At 38.6% G+C, this 20,049-nt stretch overlaps 1 protein-coding gene across 1 annotated transcript in view; it reads left to right on the forward strand.

The window, feature by feature from the left end:
• The window catches only part of PIEZO2 (piezo type mechanosensitive ion channel component 2), a 235,025-nt gene that overhangs the window by 161,622 nt on the left and 53,354 nt on the right, over positions 1 to 20,049 (forward strand). The window contains exons 18-27 of the mRNA XM_053989372.1: positions 2,273 to 2,305; positions 2,664 to 2,914; positions 5,802 to 5,962; positions 6,882 to 7,058; positions 7,235 to 7,360; positions 8,789 to 8,989; positions 10,071 to 10,275; positions 10,416 to 10,517; positions 10,980 to 11,145; positions 19,729 to 19,972. Coding sequence (XP_053845347.1) covers positions 2,273 to 2,305; positions 2,664 to 2,914; positions 5,802 to 5,962; positions 6,882 to 7,058; positions 7,235 to 7,360; positions 8,789 to 8,989; positions 10,071 to 10,275; positions 10,416 to 10,517; positions 10,980 to 11,145; positions 19,729 to 19,972 — 1,666 coding nt within the window. The remainder of the gene's footprint in view (positions 1 to 2,272; positions 2,306 to 2,663; positions 2,915 to 5,801; positions 5,963 to 6,881; positions 7,059 to 7,234; positions 7,361 to 8,788; positions 8,990 to 10,070; positions 10,276 to 10,415; positions 10,518 to 10,979; positions 11,146 to 19,728; positions 19,973 to 20,049) is intronic.

Raw genomic sequence — 20,049 nt, forward strand, 5'->3', positions numbered from 1 at the left:
ACCTGTCTGATTATATGGTTACTTTCATTTCATGGTGCATTGCCTTTTAAATGAGCACTGATGGTTTATAGTAACCAGGGATCTCTGTAACATTTGAACCGAACTGAAAATTCATTCTCTCTTCTTGATACATGATCCTCCTATTGGTACTTCATTAGAGTTTTAGGTAAATATAAGTTATGTCATTTTAGGGAACCTTGATGTTTAGCAACTTTATAGAGATTTGAATATCCTTTCAGTGTATATGTTAGCTGATACGTGATTTAGATTTGAAAATAATCTAATAGTCCCAAAAGAGATCCATCCAAAGGACCATGGTGAACAGATCAAAGAAGGTGATTCTGCCCCTCTGCTCTGGTGAGACCTTGCCTGGAGTGTTGCATCCAGCTCTGGGGTCTCCAACATAAGAAGGCCTGGAACTGTTGGAGCAAGTCCAGAGTAGAGACACAAAGTTGATAAGAGGACTGGAGCGCCTCCCTTACGAAGACAGGCTGAGAAATTTGGGGCTGTTCAGCCTAGTGAAGAAGAAATTGCTTGGAGACCTCACAGCAGCTTTCCAGTATCTGAAGGGGGCCTACAGGGAATCTGGAGAGGGAATTCCTTTTCATCAGGAATTGTAGTGACAGGAGAAGGAGTAATGGGTACAAACTGAAAGAGGAGAAATTTAAGTTAGATATTAGGAAGAAATTCTTTACTGTTGAGTAGTGAGACACTGGAACAGGTTGTCCAGGGAGGTTGTAGATTCCCCAGTCCTGGCAGCGTTCAAGGCCAGGTTGCATGGGACTCTGAGCAACTTGGTCTGCTGGGAGGTATCACTGCCCATGGTAGTGGATACTTTAAGGTCCCTTCCCACCAAAACTATTTTATGACTCTGTTTTTGGTAGCCAAAGCTACTGAATAAATTCTTGAGTATAAGACTTTTTCAGGTTATTAGACACTCAGATTCATTGCCCAACCAATGATGAGGAATTTTAGACATGAATGTGGCTAAAATGTGATTAAACTTTATTACTTGATATTTTTTGGTGTTTGAATGTCTTTTTAAACTTCTAATTTTAGACCACCTTTTCTGCTTTTGGACAATTGGCATGGTATTTCTACTTCAGGATTGTTTAGTCACATTTCTGTAGTTTTTCCTGCATTTGAGACTCCAAAGTTTCCATCTTGAAGAAACTGCTGCTCCCAAATGATTGAAAAATAATTCTGCTTTGAATTTCTCACTAACTGCCTAGCCTATTCTCTTAATGTTTAATGATCAGGAAAAAAAAATAGATTTTTAGTTTCTTGAACTGTAAAAATCCTAAAATTGGCAGAATTTCCTGTCCAAATGGTTATAGGCCAGAATTTCACATCAAGAAAAATAAATCCCTGAGATGGTACTATGGCATTTTAGAACAGCCTTACAGGTGCTTCAAAGTATGCTGAGTGTAGTAATTTCAATAGCATAACCAAATATTTAATGACCTAATCATGCACTTGCCAAAGGGAGACTTCATTGCAAGGAGTCATATTCAAAGGGAAACAGTTTTCTGGAGCTATGGGAGGTGAGTCCCAATGGCACAGCTTTGGGAGAAAAAAGAAAACCATAAGAAAATAGTTATCTTCTGTGGTAAAGAAAATATATATACTGAATAATCTCAGGAAAAAAAGAAAAAGGCACCACGGCACTAGAGAAATATCGTTTCTGTGTTAAATTGGTCGTATCCCAGTTTTGGTAGTGTAAAGCTTACTGATAGATTTAGGTGGAGACTATTATAAATTAAAGAAAAATTCTCTGTGAGATGTGGCAAAGAAAGGGAGAATGAATGGCACTATCTAAGACAGATATTATAAAAATCTTCTGAAGGTGCAGCCATGGAATTCTTGCTTTTGTTTGTTCCCAAACTGATAGCTGGAAGAAAAATTGCAAATTCCTTGACTTTCCAGGTGCATCTTTTAATTGGAGGAAGGTGGAAATGCATTTACAGTGATAGGTCAGATACTTGTGATGGTTCAGCTGCATTACTCAGAGCATGGTACAGCGTTGACCACATTTAGCACTGGTGTGAATAGGTTGCCCCCTTTCCATCTGTGCTGCAAATCCATGTTTCTTTATAGAAGTACCCCGTGAATGTCATGATGGCACGCTCTTGGCATCAGAAGGCTTCCGCAGATGGAGTAGGAGAATGCTTTATGACTTGTGATGTAGCATGACGTATTTGTCAATGACCTTCTTCTGTAACCCCTCTGTTCTCATCTCCCTTTTTCTTTCTGTTCCAATTACTTTGAGCAGCCTCAAGAAAAAAATACCAAACCACCAAAATGAGTAAGTCCCCTGTGAAGCCATGAAATGTTTCCTCTTAAATAATGTCATTTCATGCTTCTACATCTTAAACTCTGACCATTTTCTCCAGTGGGGAAAATGTCAAGTTTAAGTGTCAATACCACTCATTACTAACTAACCATTAGTATCTGAGTGACAAGTAGTTACTAATACGTTCCAACGACTCAATTTTCAGTGTGTGTTTGGAGAGAGTACCAGAATCATTAACTTTTCTACTTCTAAGGCATTTTCCATGAGCAGTTAATTTTTTTCTAATTATACAGTTTGAAAAAAAAAAAAAAAAAAAGGACGGTAATGTCATTACTCCTCAGTTTGCTGACATGCTACTCTTTACCTACAGACTGGTGCACCAAGATGGAAGTCTGCCTGACATAACTATGATGAATCTAACAGCCAGCAGAGAAAAGGAAGAGGATAAAATGCTGGAAGAGGCTGGTGAGAAAAGAATGGAAGAGCCAGAGGGGGAGGGAGGGAAAGGGAGGGTCAAAAAAAGAAAAGAAGAAGAGAAGGAGGATGAGGATAAAGAAGATGATGATGATGATGATGATGATGACAATGAAGACAACGAATCAGAGGAAGAAGAAACTACAGGTAAGCTCTGTAGAATGCAAATTTTTCCTTCCTCAGTCTTAAGTAATAGTGTCAACAGGTGGTTTGCTACTGGTCATCCCTGTTAACTTCAATCACCAGGTTTTCCTTCTAGTTTCACATGCAGTCTGTGTCAAAGAGCCTGAACTGAGCAGACGGTTACTTGTCAATTATTCAACAGGCCGGGCTACAAGCTGTTCTTGGGAAAAATTGTACTGTAGGGTGCTGAGAGGAAAAAACCAACAGAAACACAGTGCCCAATTCTTCTAGGTGGTCTGGGTTAGATTATTTGAAGGCTACCCCAAATCCTAAGTAATTCTTTAGAGTGAAATCTCCTTACAACAAAGAAAATAATACGCATACATATTTAATATCTGATACTGCATGCTTTCAAGACACCTCTCCCCAGAAGTCCCAATGACTTTGCTTCATTATTTATGTGCACATTAGTGTCATATTTTTCACTTCTGAATATGGAATATGTAATTGATGCCAGCTGAACATAAAAAAGCTTAAGGGCAGACATGGCTTATACTATCATCCTTGATATTGTTAATATGAACTTCTAAAATGAATAATTACTATAACTCAGTTTGTAATATGAGCCAAAAGTGAAACTAGGAAAGAGAATTTAATACCCAAGGAAGCTGTATTCTTTGGATATGGCCTTACTAAAAATTTAGTTATTCATGACAATAATCACAGTACTGTGACACCTATATAGGGAGAGGATCTTTGTCAAGGCAAAATGGCAGCACATCAGGCTTAGTAGCCCTAGGGGATCAGGGAATCATTCTTAAGATCATCGAGTCCAATCATTAACGCAATACTGCCATATCCACCACTAAACCATGTCCCTAAATGCCACACCTATACATCTTTTAAATACCTTCAGGGATGGTGACTCCACCACTTCCCTGGACAGCTTGTTCCAGTGCTTGAACCTCAGCTGAAACAACTTACCTTTCCTGGCTGGAACAGCTGTCATCACAGAGGTGGTCATGGGCCATGGAAACCTTTATTGGCAAGCTTTCAAACTGTCTGTGAGGGGTGAGGGGTCTGGTGCACTCCAACCATCTCAGCTTGTTGGAAGGGCTTTAGGAAACAGACCAGCTGGTGGACATTACTCTGTGCAGTGACACATGCAAGCAGGGAAGTGGGGAGTTGCAGCTGGTGTTGCTTGGATTAGCACAAGGGGATCCATCTTTAAGCTGTACATGGCATTTATTTCTACTGGAGTTATACCATTTTTACAGAGCCACGTGGCCGGAGCTTTGACATTAAACACGTTCATGTGTGCAGACTTCACTACAGAGTGTTGTACAGTCTTTCAGTGGATGCAGTCAGGCCTGTATTTTATTCCATGTGTGTGTATTGCCTGGCCATGCTAGACAGTGCACCTTATCTGCCTGTTCCACTTAACTGGCACTGTCTGGATACATCTTGCATGATGCAACACTGCAAATGAAAACAACTGCAATGAAAGAATGAGTGAGAACATCTAACTCTGTAAAGACTTATTTTAAATACTCTTGTGCTTATAAAAAACACATGTAAGATTAGAGTTCTGTAGCTTAATTAATTTCTCAACTTTAATTACGTGCTTACAGAATTCACATCACTCAGCATTTTTATTAGGATTTTCTAAGTTGTGTTTGGAGAAAAAAGGCAAAGGAAAAAATGGAATTTAGTTGTGAGGTGTTCCAGAAGTCTGCTTTTTCACACATATGTACATGTGTTCTTCACACAAATGTGCATGGAGTAACCATTTTGATGTGCTTTGCATATAAAATAAAGTGATAATTTGAAATAATTTCATAAAGAAGGTGATAACTCCTTTGCATTTTTACCAGCTTAGACAGTGATGTGCTTTGGTATCACTTGCAAATGTTTCCATCTCTGATATAAAGAATGTTCTCACAGCATGCAAAATCCCTCCTAATCTCCAAAATGCTTCTGAAACCCTGAATACAGTGTGAAAACTCCATACTAATACGTACCAGCCAGATGAAACAATTTTACAGCCAGCCCACAAGCAAAGTTGTTACTTAGAGAGCACTGTTCAGCAAATATATTGTCATGTACACTCACATGTAACCAGTAATGCCACAAGCTTGATCACTGGAGTACTATTTGGGAGGATGGCTTTTTTAGCCAAACACCCCTGTGAAGGGATACTTTCACCCAACTTCATGATCTCTGCTTCATAAAGCTTTTTCAAATATTTGACTGGGCTACAGTTTGCCTTTCTTGATTTAGATGTCCTGTGAAGGCACAGGTCACACACTAAGAGGCTGTGCTGTCTTCAAGGCAGTTTAGATAATTCTGACATCTGAAGATGTCTATAGTACAACTGTCTAAACCCTTGTGATGGGAATCCAGGTCCTAGTGTGCATGGATTTCTTCCAATCTGGCTGAAAAACTTTCTGAGTAGTAGTAGTGGTAGTAGTCTGTGCTTTCTGAAAATAAGCTGGGTCCATAACTTCCAAGCATCAAAAAAGTTTTTATTTTTCTAAGTTGGAAAAGGACCAGGGCTGGAATTAGTTCCTGAGTGAGATCTCTAAGCTTAGGTCCAAAAAATACTGGAGGATGAGAGTCCAAAAAGAGCTCTGATGAGAGGAATAAAAGCAAAATTGGCAAGGGAGGCCACCACTGCTGCTTTTCAAGTGTGGAATCCTTCCAGGGAATGTGGGTCAGAAGGGAAAGCACCCCAGCAAAGTGGGCTTCAACCCCACTTTTAGTTAACCACTGAGCTGTGCCTTTATCCTCCATCTTATCTTACTCTAAGAGAAGAGAAGCAGAAAGATGGTTGTTGTCTAGTGGAGTATTCCATTTCACAGAGACCTTCTGGTTTTGTCCTTACAATGGTTCTGCTTGAACATCCCTGCAGACTTAAGGAACAAGTGGCATCTGGTGATCGACCGCCTTACAGTGCTGTTTCTGAAATTCCTGGAGTATTTTCACAAGATGCAAGTGTTCGTGTGGTGGCTGTTGGAGCTGCATATCATCAAAATTGTTTCCTCTTACATCATCTGGGTCACAGTGAAAGAGGCAAGTAAACACCCACTGTCAAACTCTTACACAGCGTGTCAACATCTGTCATGGGGTTACACACGCAGGTGTTCCTCCTGTCAGACCTCACTGAAATTGTGGGATCCAGCTGGGTTTGTTCACCTGCTGGGAAGCTGCCTTGACATCTTTCACATTCTCTCTGTTTCAAGAGTCTCAGCCCCCACCTTTTCTCCAGGTATTAAAATTTTATTAGTCCAATTCTTTGGATTTAAGAGACATACCCCCTCTCCTGCTCAAAGTGTCTGTGAGCACCATCTAAGGATGGAAGGCATCGAAGGACTGGGAAGGTAAATGTAGGAAAATTGCTTAAACTTGGTCTGGTGCTTAAGAAACAAGAATGTGGAACTATGCCTGAAGAAAAATGGAGCAACATTTTCAGCTGTGCTTTTGGTGTGGGCAATGTGAGTTCTCTATGTGACAAAGCCATTTCTTGAACAGTGTAGTAAGACAGGATTCACTAACAACAAAAAGATACCACTTTTCTCACTTTTTTTTTTTTTGTGGGGGAGAAGTTAAGAGGATGAAGGTCAGTTGCACAGACACACAGATCTGTGCTATCTCTGTTTCATATGTACTAAAGCAGCAGAAGCTGCATGTGGTCCTTTGTATTTCATATCTGTTGATAAGGAAGATATGGAGTTTTGTGGATCCAATAGTATTAATATTATGTAGGTGGTAAATTTCTCCCTAAACCAACAGTAAAGCTTTTCCTTCTTCACTTACTACTTTGTGTCTGTGTTATTGTGGGTATTGTAATTTTTTTTCAGTATTTGCCTCAAAGTTTCTGCATGTTCCCTTTTTTAAAATGATTATTTTTTTTATCTGCTGTGGAAAAGGTCAAATTTTCTCAGTTCTTTTGTTGCTCCATGTAATTTCTGTACTGTTATTGTGTTTTCAGGTGTCTCTACTTAACTTTGTGTTTTTAATTGCCTGGGCTCTTGCTTTGCCATATGCTCAGTTTCGCCCACTGGCATCAAGTATCTGCACTGTTTGGACATGTGTGATTATTGTCTGCAAAATGTTGTATCAGCTCACATCTATTGATCCCAAGGATTTTTCCAGAAACTGTACATTGGTGAGTACAAATGCGTATTAAAAAGGTTTGACTGCTCTCTTCTTCAGTGAAGGAGAGCAAAAGGAAGCATATGAAGTACAAAAATAACAGTTCACCTGATGTATTATTGTTGTTTATTGTACCCTTCCCAAGCAGTGTGAAAGTCATGTTTTATAACTGCTGCATTTTCTTTTTAGCCAGGAGAGAATGAAACTAAGGTCAATTTAGAAGAGTTGAAAACCTCAGTGCTCTACAGTGGGCCAGTTGATCCTTCGGAGTGGGTTGGATTGAGAAAATCTAGTCCCCTTCTTGTGTACTTAAGGGTAACTTCTTTGTTATTTGTATTCAAATATTTTCTTATTTGTGATGAAAGTAGCATTGTCTTTGAAAAACATAATCTGTCACACACACAAAAATTGTAATGCAAACCATTGATAATAGAGAAGTACAGAGGGAAAGGGGCAACAGAAAATCACAGCGGTTACACAGAACTATTCCAGAAGGGATCCAGTAGCAATTAAGTTCATGCAGAATTATCACTTTTGGACTCTACCATCTGTTAAAAGCTCTTTAAGAAATGTGATATTTAAGAACTCTAAGTAATTAAGAGGTACATGGCTTTCAGGTACCAAAGGACTGATGGGTCTAATTGGAGTAATTGCCCTGAATGACAGTGTGTGCTAGAAGTTAATTTTTCTAAGTGCTTATTCCTTAGCCACAGTTTAGAAAATATAATGAGTTAAGAGAATCATTCATTCAAACACTACTAAATGGATGTCGTTTGTTTTTCTTCTTTGTTTTGGTTGATGCCTGTGAGCAATATTTTATTATTCCTGTCTTGATTAAAAAATTTTACTTAAAGTGAAAATGTACCAAGTCCTGGGGAAAACCATACCTCTTATTAATTTAAATAATCTCCAACATTCTATATACACAGTTGAAGGTTGACAGAAAACATAAAAATCCCAGTGGCACCTGTTTCAGGATATTCTTGTCCCAAATATTCCTCGGAGAACAGAGATCTAGAGTTTGCCACTTCTGCTTCTGTTATGACTTCCTTGAGAGACTTTCTCTGAGCTGGTCTTTTTAACCAGCTTTTGGAGTTAGTTAGTACCTCTTCTCTTGAGCATATGGCAGATGTCCCTCCTGAGATAAATAAAAAATCAATTCATAGCCACCCTTAACTGCACCCTGGTCAATCTGGTTCAGAAGGAGCTGTGCCTGAGAGAAGACTGACAGACTGTTCGTGTGAAAGAGTGCCTAGGTTAAATTTGCTCTACCCAACATCCTTGTATTGGAAAGTTAGTGCTTGACAGCTAAACCTCTGTAGATTACTTTTGTGTATGTTTGTTTCTTCTATCTCCTGAAAAAAAAAAAAAAAAAACAAAAACCAAACCAAAAAAACCCAACATAATACCTTAAGAGAAGCTATGAAATATGAGAGGGCACATTGATGACATTTTCCTTCCCTTCATTTCCACAACTAGTTTTTGCTATAGTATTTTTTAATTAATGTCTTTATATGTGTCTTCTGGATGTCTGTATGATTAATCAAAATCCAAAAATTGGTGTGAACCTTAATTTGCTTCAATCACAGTAGCTGTGAATAGGTGCCATTGCATTTTGGAGTGCAGAAGTCCTCAGTGATAACATCAATTTGAGAATTAATGGGTTTATACTTATCAGAAAATTTTATAGCTTCTTGTGGTTTTGACTTCTATTTAAAATTCTCCTGATTGTGTCTCCCATAGAATAACTTACTGATGCTGGCTATTCTGGCCTTTGAAGTTACAATCTACCGTCACCAAGAATACTACAGATGTCGAAATAACCTCACTGCACCTGTGACTAAAACCATTTTCCATGATATTACAAGAGCACATCTGGATGATGGACTTGTAAACTGTGTCAAGTATTTCATAAACTACTTCTTCTACAAGTTTGGTTTGGAGGTAAGTATGTATTACTTTTCTTTAGATTAACATTCCAAACCTTTTGAATGTGTTATTCTTGAATAGTAGCTTGGGTTATGTTTGACATCTACAGGCTTATTAGTCATCATTCATGTTAGTCATCTCTGTTCCCTTACCTTGTCTGCTTGTTCATGTGCACATGAAATGTACTTTCAAAAAATCTTTCCATAAATAGCAATTTTTCACAATTTTCTATGCCTATCTGAAGGGAGCAATTCCCAGAGTAATGCATCCTAAATTTAATCATAATGATGCTCTTGACCTATCTGTTAAACATTACCATCGCTGTGATCAATGGAGTAAACTGTGTCACAGCCATCTGAGGATTAAGAATGAATAAAAATTTTAAAAGCCCAGCAATCTATTTCCTTTGGGAAATAATTTTAAATCATTCTAATCTGGGGAGAGAGAAAGCCAAAATAGCATAGTGTGCTGAATAAATTAAGTTTTCACAAATTTTCATGGAAGTTCCGTGTTTCATGGAACTGTTTCAACGAAACAATGTTTCATTGAACTGAGTAAAGGGACTGCTTTCAGTGAAGCTTTCAGAGAACAGAAATGCTGAAATGCAGAGCCTTTAGAATGATGGAAAACTAAAGCGTCTTGCAAGAATTGACTGGATATGTCTATCACCGATAGAAGCTGTATGGTCTAAATGCCTTGTCCATTTCCTACATGAGGAGATGTTTTAGTTATTACCAATCTTAATAGTTCTTCTTCTTTTCCACATCTATATGTCCTATCAAAATATGTGGCTGTGCAATGCATTCCTTGCTTGGCAACAATTAAACATTTCACCCACTGGCTATTGTGACAAGGCTCTTTCCTTCTGGTATCTTTAGATATCACATAATGGAAACCTGCTCTATATAGAAGAGTATCAAAAATTTGGGTGGAGTGGTGGAAGTTGCTGTTGGAGCATGTTGTTTTGCACAAGGTTCCTGCAGTCAGACGCAGGCACATCCAAGCATTCTGTCAGGATCTACAATAATTTATTATTGCTATGTTGACTAGTCATGAGGTTGTAGAAGTTGTTTATGTTTCTTTACTTCATTTCCAGACCTGTTTTCTTCTGTCAGTGAATGTAATTGGTCAAAGGATGGATTTTTATGCAATGATTCATGCCTTCTGGCTGATTGCTGTATTGTATCGACGTAGGAGAAAAGCTATTGCAGAGATCTGGCCAAAATATTGCTGTTTTCTAACATGCATCATTACATTCCAGTACTTCCTTTGCATTGGCATCCCACCTGCTCCTTGTAAAGGTAAGGACACCCTTTATGTAAAATTACTGCTAGTTGTTTTTATAGAAAAAATGCTGGAAAATTGGTAAGTATTCTGAAGAAAAGGATTAATTAATTGTTATGAAGTACTGATTGAATTTTTGCATGCTCCTGCCACACAGACTATCCATGGAGAAGTGGCAATGCCAACTTCAACTCCAACATCATAAAGTGGTTATACTTTCCAGACTTCATTGTGAGACCAAACCCTGTCTTCCTTGTGTGTAAGTATTTTAGTGCATTGTTATAAAGTGTTTGTATGTCCTCTGCTTAAATCATCTGTACAGTGGAATTTGAAGCCAGCCTTTCATATACACTTCAGCAGCAAGACGACAGATCTTTTGGGTGATTGAATACTAAGCATGGCTTTGAATGTAGTAGAAAAAATTACAGAGTTAGTAATTTTTGCATCTGCTTTTCCTGTATCCCTTTTTGAATAATTCAATATAAAAATGTATTAATTTTTCTCATTTATTTCTCCATAAAAGTCATAGACAATGACAGCTAAAAAAAAAGTAAATACATTAATAAATTTCAATTCAGAGTTGAATGCATTGAAAGCCACTCAGTCTTGGAGATTCAAAGTGTGGGAGAACAGTCTGGTAACTATATTATAATACATCACAACTCTCCTTAAACCTTTGTTGATGACTGAATTTTTCCTTGCAATCACTACTTTCTCCTAGATGACTTCATGCTGCTTCTGTGTGCATCCTTGCAAAGGCAGACATTCGAGGATGAAAATAAAGCTGCAGTACGAATCATGGCTGGAGACAATGTGGAAATTTGCATGAACCTCGATGCAGCATCTTTTAGCCAGCATAATCCTGTTCCTGACTTCATCCACTGCCGGTAAAAACTGAATCTTAAACACTTGGAAAATACAGCACCTCCTTTTCATAAAGTTCACTAGGCTAAAAGTCATTCTCACGGCTTCCAATTTTACTTGGAATTGGTATTCATGTATGTTCCCATCTAGCATACTGCTGTATGAGAGAGCAGATAGTTAATTTCTGGGTAATCAGCATCTGGTTTAGAACAGGGTGGATGCAAACATGTCTTCCTAAAACTGATGATTGTTTTAAGCGCTCTCCAGAGAAGTTCAGTGATAAATTTGCCTGAAAGTCTGCATTCACAGATTCATAGACTTGTTTAGTTTGGAAAAGACCTTTAAGATTGTCATGTCCCACCACTGTCTTAGACAACCGACACATTGCAAAATATTCACCTTTAGGTCACAAGTTCTTGCGTGCTATCTGTGCACATGTGGACTTAGAAAGTTTGAGAAAAAAGAATAGTTTGGCTGTTAATTAATCTAACCCTCTATATTTCCAACTCCAGAAAAAATCTTAGTACTCAAATCTGAGTTTCCCTCCATGAATGCCCAGTGGGGCAGCATTTATGGTGGACTTAAGTGCTCTGCTGGTTTCCCCCCAAACACAGATGTGTTAGCAAGAATCCATTGTACTCTGCAGTTTCCCATGTATGCGTTTAATCCCAAAAAGTCATCAGTTGTGTCCTGCTGAGTTGTTGTCTAAGCACAATCAAAATAATACTCTAAGAAACTGTCCTTTGTGCTATTTCATCTAGGCATAAGAACCATAAAAGTGTCTTGGAAGGACAACTGACATGTCCTCCTGTTCCTGAGCATTGCATACAAGGTTGTTTAAGAAGATGAATAACACATAAAGGGGCAGAGCTTTAGGCAATCTGTTCTGAACTGCCTTCAATCAATGGAACTGTTCCATTGTGTGATCATTTCAGAAAACACAGATTAGCTCAGCTCTTCTAAATTTTGCTGGACATGCTCTTATTTGAAGTTGTCTCTGAAAGTTTGTGCAGTATCACATGAGTAAATGGGAGGAGTAATATTTCTTAGCTGTAATGTTCTGTCAGACTTGATCTGTGAATGCATGTTACCAACAGATATCTGAGTATGACAAGAATTCAAAAATGTCTAGAACTAATTTCCATAAGAATTTCCCGTTTGATGACACTTACTTCTTTTACCAGACAAGTGGTATTACTAGAAGTCCTACTCAAGATCTTTAGGATGATCCTGCTATTTCAATTACATTGAAACATTCAATTGACTCATTTGTTCAGAGATTTATAGTTGCTACTGGGCAAAGGTTGAACATTTCTCCTCCTTGAGAATTTCCAATCTACACAATGGACCCAGTGCTCTAGATTCAGTAACATAAGCAGGAAGGGAGAAGTATTATCATTCTTCAAAAGGCTTCATCAAGTGAGAATGCTTTCTAAAAGATATCTGACAAATAGGGCTTGGTTGAGAGGAAATGTGGTGGAGATTGCCTGAGTTTTTCTCTTGCCACCTGAAGTTGTGTCCATCTTAGCAAAGGCTGGTGCAAGAGTTGCATTGGGCACACTGATGTTTAGTCACTGGTAAAAACCATCACTGGTTTCTGACAGAAAGATTGAATTCTCCTCCCTAAGTCCAGAAACAAAATCATTCTGAAAAAAACTCGTTACTGATGGAAATATGTTTTAAAGCTGTCTTTGGAAGAGAAAAAGGCAAGAAAATCACTGTTTTTTAAACAGCCTCTTTTGGGATCTTTTCAATGTTCTCTGGAATCTGATAGGTAATTCTGGTCATCTGTGTAAGATATTCCCAAATGGACAAACATGAAACTTTGAAACACAGAGGATATTTGAAGATTTGGGGTCGTAATGAGAGTCAGGAAAGCAAAATTCAAGCTGAACTGGCCTTCTGCCCCTCCACAATCCTTTGGGTTAATTTCTGTGGTTTGGTTCATGTGCATGGTATGCATCAACTTGAAGCTATTGGTGGCAGGACATCCACTCAGACACGCTGATGGGTGTATGCTGACCAAGGAGACCTGTGGAGAAGTGATTAACAATATGGAACCATTTAATTCAGAGTTTGCTGCTTGTATTAGGAAGTAGGTAATATTGCTGATTGAGAGCACAAAAAGCCCCAGAAGATCAAAGAACCCATTAGTGGAAGTGAGCTGAACAAATAAACTGCAGTCACTTTATATTTGTTTCACCTAAATGCCAAAAATCTGTGAAACAATTGCGTGTGACAATTTTATGTTGTGTGAATTAGGAGAAGGAAAACAAGGCAGAGAAAGAGAAAAGAACAGGGATATTTTTGTTTGCAAAATGAATCATGAATTACTAGAAAACCCATTAATTAACACATTCAGGAACAAAAGACATTCCTGTTTATAATATATTTTCTTGTAGATATTTGGCCAGGGAATCATGGAATCATAGACTGGTATGCATTGAAATGGAAGGGACCTTCCATTTCAAAGCACCTGTCCCAGGACAGAGCCCTGAGAGACACCACTCATTACCTGCCTCCCCCTTCACATAGAGCCATTGTCCCCAATCTTCCAGCTGCACCCATTCAGCCAATTCTCTATCCTCTGAATAGCCCATTTGTCAAATCCATGGCACTCCGGTCTAGAAAGATAAGGATGTCGTGTAGGACCATCTTGAAGGTTTTACAAAAGTCCAGGTAGATTGCATTTCTCTATATGTTGACCTTATAGAGCGTTGCAGTCATTCCATCATAAAAAGCCGCCAGAATGGGCAGGCACAATTTTCCTTTAGTGAAGCCATGCTATGATCACCTTCTTGTCTTGCATATGCCTTAACATTGCTTCCATGAAGACCTGCTCCATGGTCTTCCCAAACACAGAGGGAAGGCTCACTCATCTGTAGTTTTACAGGTCTTCCTTCCACCCACTTTTAAGCTATATCTTCTCTCTTTTTTTTTTTTTTTCCTTTGGTTTTTTTTTGTTGTTTTTTTTTTTTGTAGTGTTAGCTGCGATTGTGTAATGGGAACATGTAGGATGGTGTCCCTAAGTATAAACAGACCTTTCTTTAGTAAGAACTGCATAATAGTTCTTGTGTTCTTTAAAGTATCTTACCTTTCTTTGAGCTCTTAAGTGTCTCTTTCAATGCTTTCACTACAATATAGATTATCCCAGACTTTAGATTATGTTATTTTAGAGAGGTGACATTGTACATATGCAATCCTAAATGCTTAATTTTCTTCAAAGAAACACCAGTAGATAGACCAATAGATGACAGTACCTTAAGGTGACTGAATATTTTATTAGGAGTTATAAATCTTTAAAAGAAGGACTCTCAAGCTCTGGGTAATCTACTGAAGATCTACCTCAGAAGAAAATGAGTGTATCTGGCCTCCATCCAAGATAATTTGGAACTGAAAGGGCTCTGTCTAAAAACGTTTCTAGTGCTTTTCAAGAGAAATTTGAGAATGGCCTAAACATTTAGTAACATGGGCAAGAACTTGGTTCAAACCTTATCCAAGCAAGTGGAATTAATAATGGAATTTCTCCAAAAGTCAGTCAGAAAGAGCCAAACAGTAAGAGAAGACAACCTGGTTATGCATAAATTATGAAGCAGAAGAAAAAAAAAAAAAATTAAAAGTTGTGTTTGGTATTCTTGTGTTTTCTAAGAAGCCCGATGTGTATTTACTGCTATGTAAAAGAATGGCAGCTGCAGACCAAAGCACCCTTTCTGAAGTGTCACTTTGCTTGAGAAGATACTACTTGTTCACTGTTCTAGTAGACATGGAAAAAAAACTTTTAACTGCAACATAAACAATGGCAGAAGAAGAACATATTTCCAAAATGCTTCATTTTCTTCTCTCTGGAGAAATACTTGTGTTCAACACTGATAAATACAGTCTAAGTAAGAGATTTCCTGAAATTTTCTTGTCTTTCCACCCCCAGATTTCCCAGGGGATATGTGCTTGACCCCAAAGGAGTGCACATCCAAAGGACTTTGAAAAAGAAATAAGAACAAAGAATAGAAATAGGAGCTTTTAGAATGACACAGGATTTAAAGCAACCTCACTGAGAATAATCCTTTCCCACAGTCTCTAATGCTGGAAAATTCTCATTTCAGTTCCCAAGCAGTTTTCAGACATTCTCTTAGACATTGTCAGGCAAAAAAAAAAGCTTGGGATTGTAATCTGCTTTTTTTAACTTAGAAGCAGAAACAGTCATTGAACTGTCTCCTTTAATACCTGTACTCTGGGAACCATCATGAGGAGAGTCAGGTAAAATGTCTGAAAGGCAGCTGTAATGCCAGTTTTGGAACTGTGTTTCAACTTAGGTTAGTGAGATAGGACCTGCAAATGAACATTACAGGCTTCCTGTCATATTTAAAACAGATAAATATTCTGTTGCTAAAAAAATGAACCTCAACAAATAACACAGTTGTGAATTTGGGTATTTTTAAGGTGGATACAAGCATGAAGAAATTACTTTCTGGTAAGAAAGTAATTGTAAAAGAATATCAGTTCCTTGAGAGGGTTTAATAAAAATAGTAGGAACTAAGACCTAGGGATCCACGACACTAGATTTGAAGAAGTCCATTGAAATAAGGGAGGTAGTTCTCCGAAGATTAAACGTTGCTATTGGCAGAGGGAAAATCAACAAAACAAAGCTGAAATAGAGCTCCGGGGGAGGGTTTGAAGATGGAAGCTGGGTTGGGAACATTAGCAATGTTGAGATTAGAAGGGGAAACAAGCCCTGATGCAGGGTCACACAGGCTGCTAAGAGTGTAAGGAACAGAAGATACGGAAGAAAGAAAGAAGAAATTTGGTGAAGTAGGTGAAGCTTACTGAACACATATGTATAGGGACAATATGTCATCAGAGGAAGGCTACAGGAGGAGCCTTGGGGTTATATGAAGGTTGGTATCACACTCAAACAGGGGGCTGCTAAGGAAAAACAGTGAAGCTACGTAACAGCAGCTCCTCCAGCATGAAGAAGCCTTGAGCTGCATCCATCACCAAAAAAGGCTCTCACCAGTGTGTAAGCAGAAGTATGTTCTTCCCCTCAATTTCAAAGGAGGACATTTGGCTGAGGACAAATACCTTTCCTGAAAGGGATTATTGGCTGCAGCATCAGCACCTCTTGGTGCCTGCAGGCAGAGGTCCAGACTCTAGGCTGGTCATAGCCAAACACATTGTGTAGCATGCCAGGAAAACAACTACACCTAGAGCAATCTCTCTGCAACAGGCTGGATTGTATTACAGTTAAAACTTAATTCCTGTGGAAATAAAATATTGAAACAATCATGGTAAGACAAATAAAACTTCAGAAAAGAAAACCAGATAATTTGATATAGAGAGCCATCTGAAGTTAAAATAGCTTTGATGGATGTGTGGAATGAACTTCAGACTTTGTCTTCCTTAGTTTTGAGCAAACTGATATGGTAATTTTTTCCAAAATGTTATCCAGAGTATTAGTGGGTTCTACTAATGACATGGTTGGAAAATCAGTGGGTTTTATTTCTCATTAATCTTTTGGGCTTCTTCTGCATAATTTCTCATTCAGAGGCTGTCATGCAGTAGTCAAAGCCGTAGTCAGATGCTTTTGGTGCACTGGTGTAGTGGCTAATCTTACTTGGATGTGTGACTGTGTTCTTAGCCTCTCACTGCACCCTCCCACCTTTCTGCATTCATCACACCAGCACTGAGTTGGTTCAGAGGCTAATTGAACAGAAAAGTATCCATTCCTTCTGTCCTCCCTCAAAGTAAATAAGCTTTTGCAAATTTTCTTCTTGAAGCCATTTCAAAGAGCCAAAGCCAAAAAAGAGGCTGAAATGCAGAGCTGAAGGGATGACAAGGGGTGGGACTGTCCCCTTGGGAACCAGCTGTGCAGGTTTCTAAGGTGTATTGTTAAATATCACATCCTCAGGGTGGCCTTTTGCTCTTGTTGAATGAAGGGAGATTTAAAGAACACTTAGAAAATGAGAGTTTGGTAGATTTACGTGACACTAAACTAACAATCTGTGTGGTCTGCAGTGAAAGCATAAAATCACAGTATATGCTATCCAAGATTTAGCATTTTCTCCTGTCTGTGTACAAGCTTTTAAACAGAGGGTAAGCACCTCAACTGTCCTCAAGGGTTTGTGTAGGGTCTTTTAAACTGTTGGGGTGTCTTTGTCCTTCAGCCTCCCACTATTGCATTATGATCCCAGAGCAAGGAACCGAAATTCCTCACTTCCTAATGTTCTGGGCTTTGAGACAAAATTTAAAGATTTATGTATGAGAGTGTGTCAAATTATTTTAGAGGTAACATGTAGAGGACTCCCCACCAAGACATGTCTTTGTTCCTGCTCTTACAGAACTTGACATATCCATATCAATTAGTGAAAATTAGGGGCATGCATGACTCTGTGCTGTAACAGACAAGGTCTTGCATATTGTAACTGAAAGAAACATGATTAGAGGAAAATTTTTATCTACCTGAAACAACTTGAGTGGCTCTCTCCATTGTGTTCAATGTGACAACCTTCTTGGGATAGCACAGATGTACCTTGGATGGTTGGTGGTCTTCATTGTTTAGGTGTGCTTTGGCTGGAGTGTTCAAACACCATTTTTTTGAGATGTCCACTCCAAGATTAATTTTTGGGAGCCATTTTTATTGTTGGATTTGCTTGTAACTGCACAGCTATAAAAGTCAGAATGCTTTCCATCTTTAAGGACTACATAATTTGTCACTTGACACAGTTGTAGTGCCTCCTTCTTTCAGAGAATTTTTTTGTTACATGCGGTTTTGTTATTTGGTTGGTTTAGAGATGCCCAAGGCTATTATATTTAGTGTATATTTTGGATATAAGAAGAACAGGTGTATTTAATATTTTAGGTGACTGTTAAAATGTAGCAAATGGCTACCATTATAGCGAAAAAATAGTTAGATTATTGTCTTCATACTCTCTCTATTTTCCAGAAGTTATAATCTAAGAGTGATACCTGCTTCTGATTATGACTGAAGCAAGTGCCACATGTATATGTTGGGAAGTTTGGATTGAGACAGTCCTGGTTGTCTCTAAGAGTCAGAGATCATTTTTACTGAAGAGTATTAACACATTGCTGGTTTTTGGATCAATTTGATTCTATTTTGGGCTTTTCTCAAAATATGCTGATGCATTTTGTTGCTAGCAAAGGACAAGCCTTTTGAAATAGAGCAGTGTCAGGAAAGTGACCTCTTCCTAGCCAGCCCACACACCAATAATTATTATTAAAGGACTATCAGACAGAATATTATTTTCTGGAGAAACAATGAGAGCACAATTTCTAGTGCACATCAAGTTAATGAAGACCTCTTCAACTGATGTCTTCTTTATTGTCCCAGGGCATATTGATTCTTTGTTAATGTTTTATCACCCAGAACCCAATAACATCCCCAAAGTCATGATATTTTTAGAGTTCACAGGCAATAGTTCACAAATTTCTTAAATATTTGCAGGAAACAAACAAAAAGGAGCTTTCTTTTTACCTTTCATTAAATGCCTCTCTGGTAAAATGTGTAATACAGGCCTATAAATGTAAGACTATAAATACATACTCCTAGAAGGTTCTGAGCCTGAAAACATCAAGCAGCAGGGGCCTTTTTATGTGGCTTCATACGGTGCATTTAGTTAATTTGCTCCTTACACGGTTTGGCTTAGGTATATGTGCACTCCTATAGCTCTGTCTCCCTGCCTGGTTTCCTGACAAATGTAGTTACACAGCCTTGGTGAACAGACTCTGAAAACACAGTTAGATTTGGAATCAAAACATTTTAAACGGGAGGAAACTAAGAATTAGTTGGTTTTGCAGTGTTTAGCTATATGTAGTATTTGGTATTGGCTTTGGCAGATATTCTTGTTTGAAAGCTCACTGAGTCAATATTAAGTCAACATTTTAAGGAATCTGAAAACACCGAATTGTTTCTCTCTCTTTCCCACTGTGGGCCAGGCTGATTTTAGATAGCTCTTTCTCAGAGCTTCGTGGAAAACGATTCAGTAAATTCTATCACATTTCTGTTCTGTAGAAACCTTTTTCTTTTGCCCCTCAAAACTTTTGCAGTTGATCTCCATTAGAGGAAGATATTTTTAGCAGCTGTTTATGAAAACTAGTCTTTTGACCAGGCTGAATTCCCTAGAAGTCATCAATAAATATGGAATTGTTTGCAGTGGTGTACTGTAGTTGGCTTTTTAAAATAGATTTGCTATACTATTTCTCAGACTTCTTGAAAGATGATCCTCAGACAGCCTTTAGATTTCATATATGGCATTGCAGATAATATCCCTCTACCATGAATTTTGGTAAGAACGGGTTTTCCTCCCTTCCATGGTACAAGGCTTGATCCTGCAGCAAGCACAGCACCCTGACCAGGTGTAGCAAGGTGCTTACGCACAGGAAGGAGCTGGAGTGAAATGTATGAGCTAGGCAGACCTGTGCATGAGCCAAACCCCCTGACTGTGGTGTTAGGGGTGAGTGCCTGCACAAATACTGAAGTGTGGGAATGCCCAGAAGACCTTAGGCACAAGTGTCAGCCAGTAGTGCAGAAAGAGGATAGATAACATTGCCCTCAGAAAAAAAATGGTAACTTTTTCTCCTTATTTTACTTCTAGGTCCTACTTAGACATGTATAAGGTGATAATATTTAGTTACCTCTTCTGGTTTGTGCTTACCATAATCTTCATCACGGGAACCACAAGGATCAGCATATTCTGTATGGGCTACTTGGTGGCCTGCTTCTATTTCCTTCTCTTTGGTGGAGACCTGTTGCTGAAGCCCATTAGGAGCATTCTGCGTTACTGGGACTGGCTGATTGCCTACAACGTCTTCGTGATCACCATGAAGAATATCCTGTCGGTAGGGAGCTGCTGCCTTTCCTCTGCCCTCCATTTCATTGGAAGTGTGCACAGTGTGTTGAGTGGTCATTAAAAATC

This window comes from Vidua macroura, chromosome 1, assembly GCF_024509145.1.
Source record: "Vidua macroura isolate BioBank_ID:100142 chromosome 1, ASM2450914v1, whole genome shotgun sequence".
NCBI classification, from domain to species: Eukaryota; Metazoa; Chordata; class Aves; order Passeriformes; family Viduidae; genus Vidua; species Vidua macroura.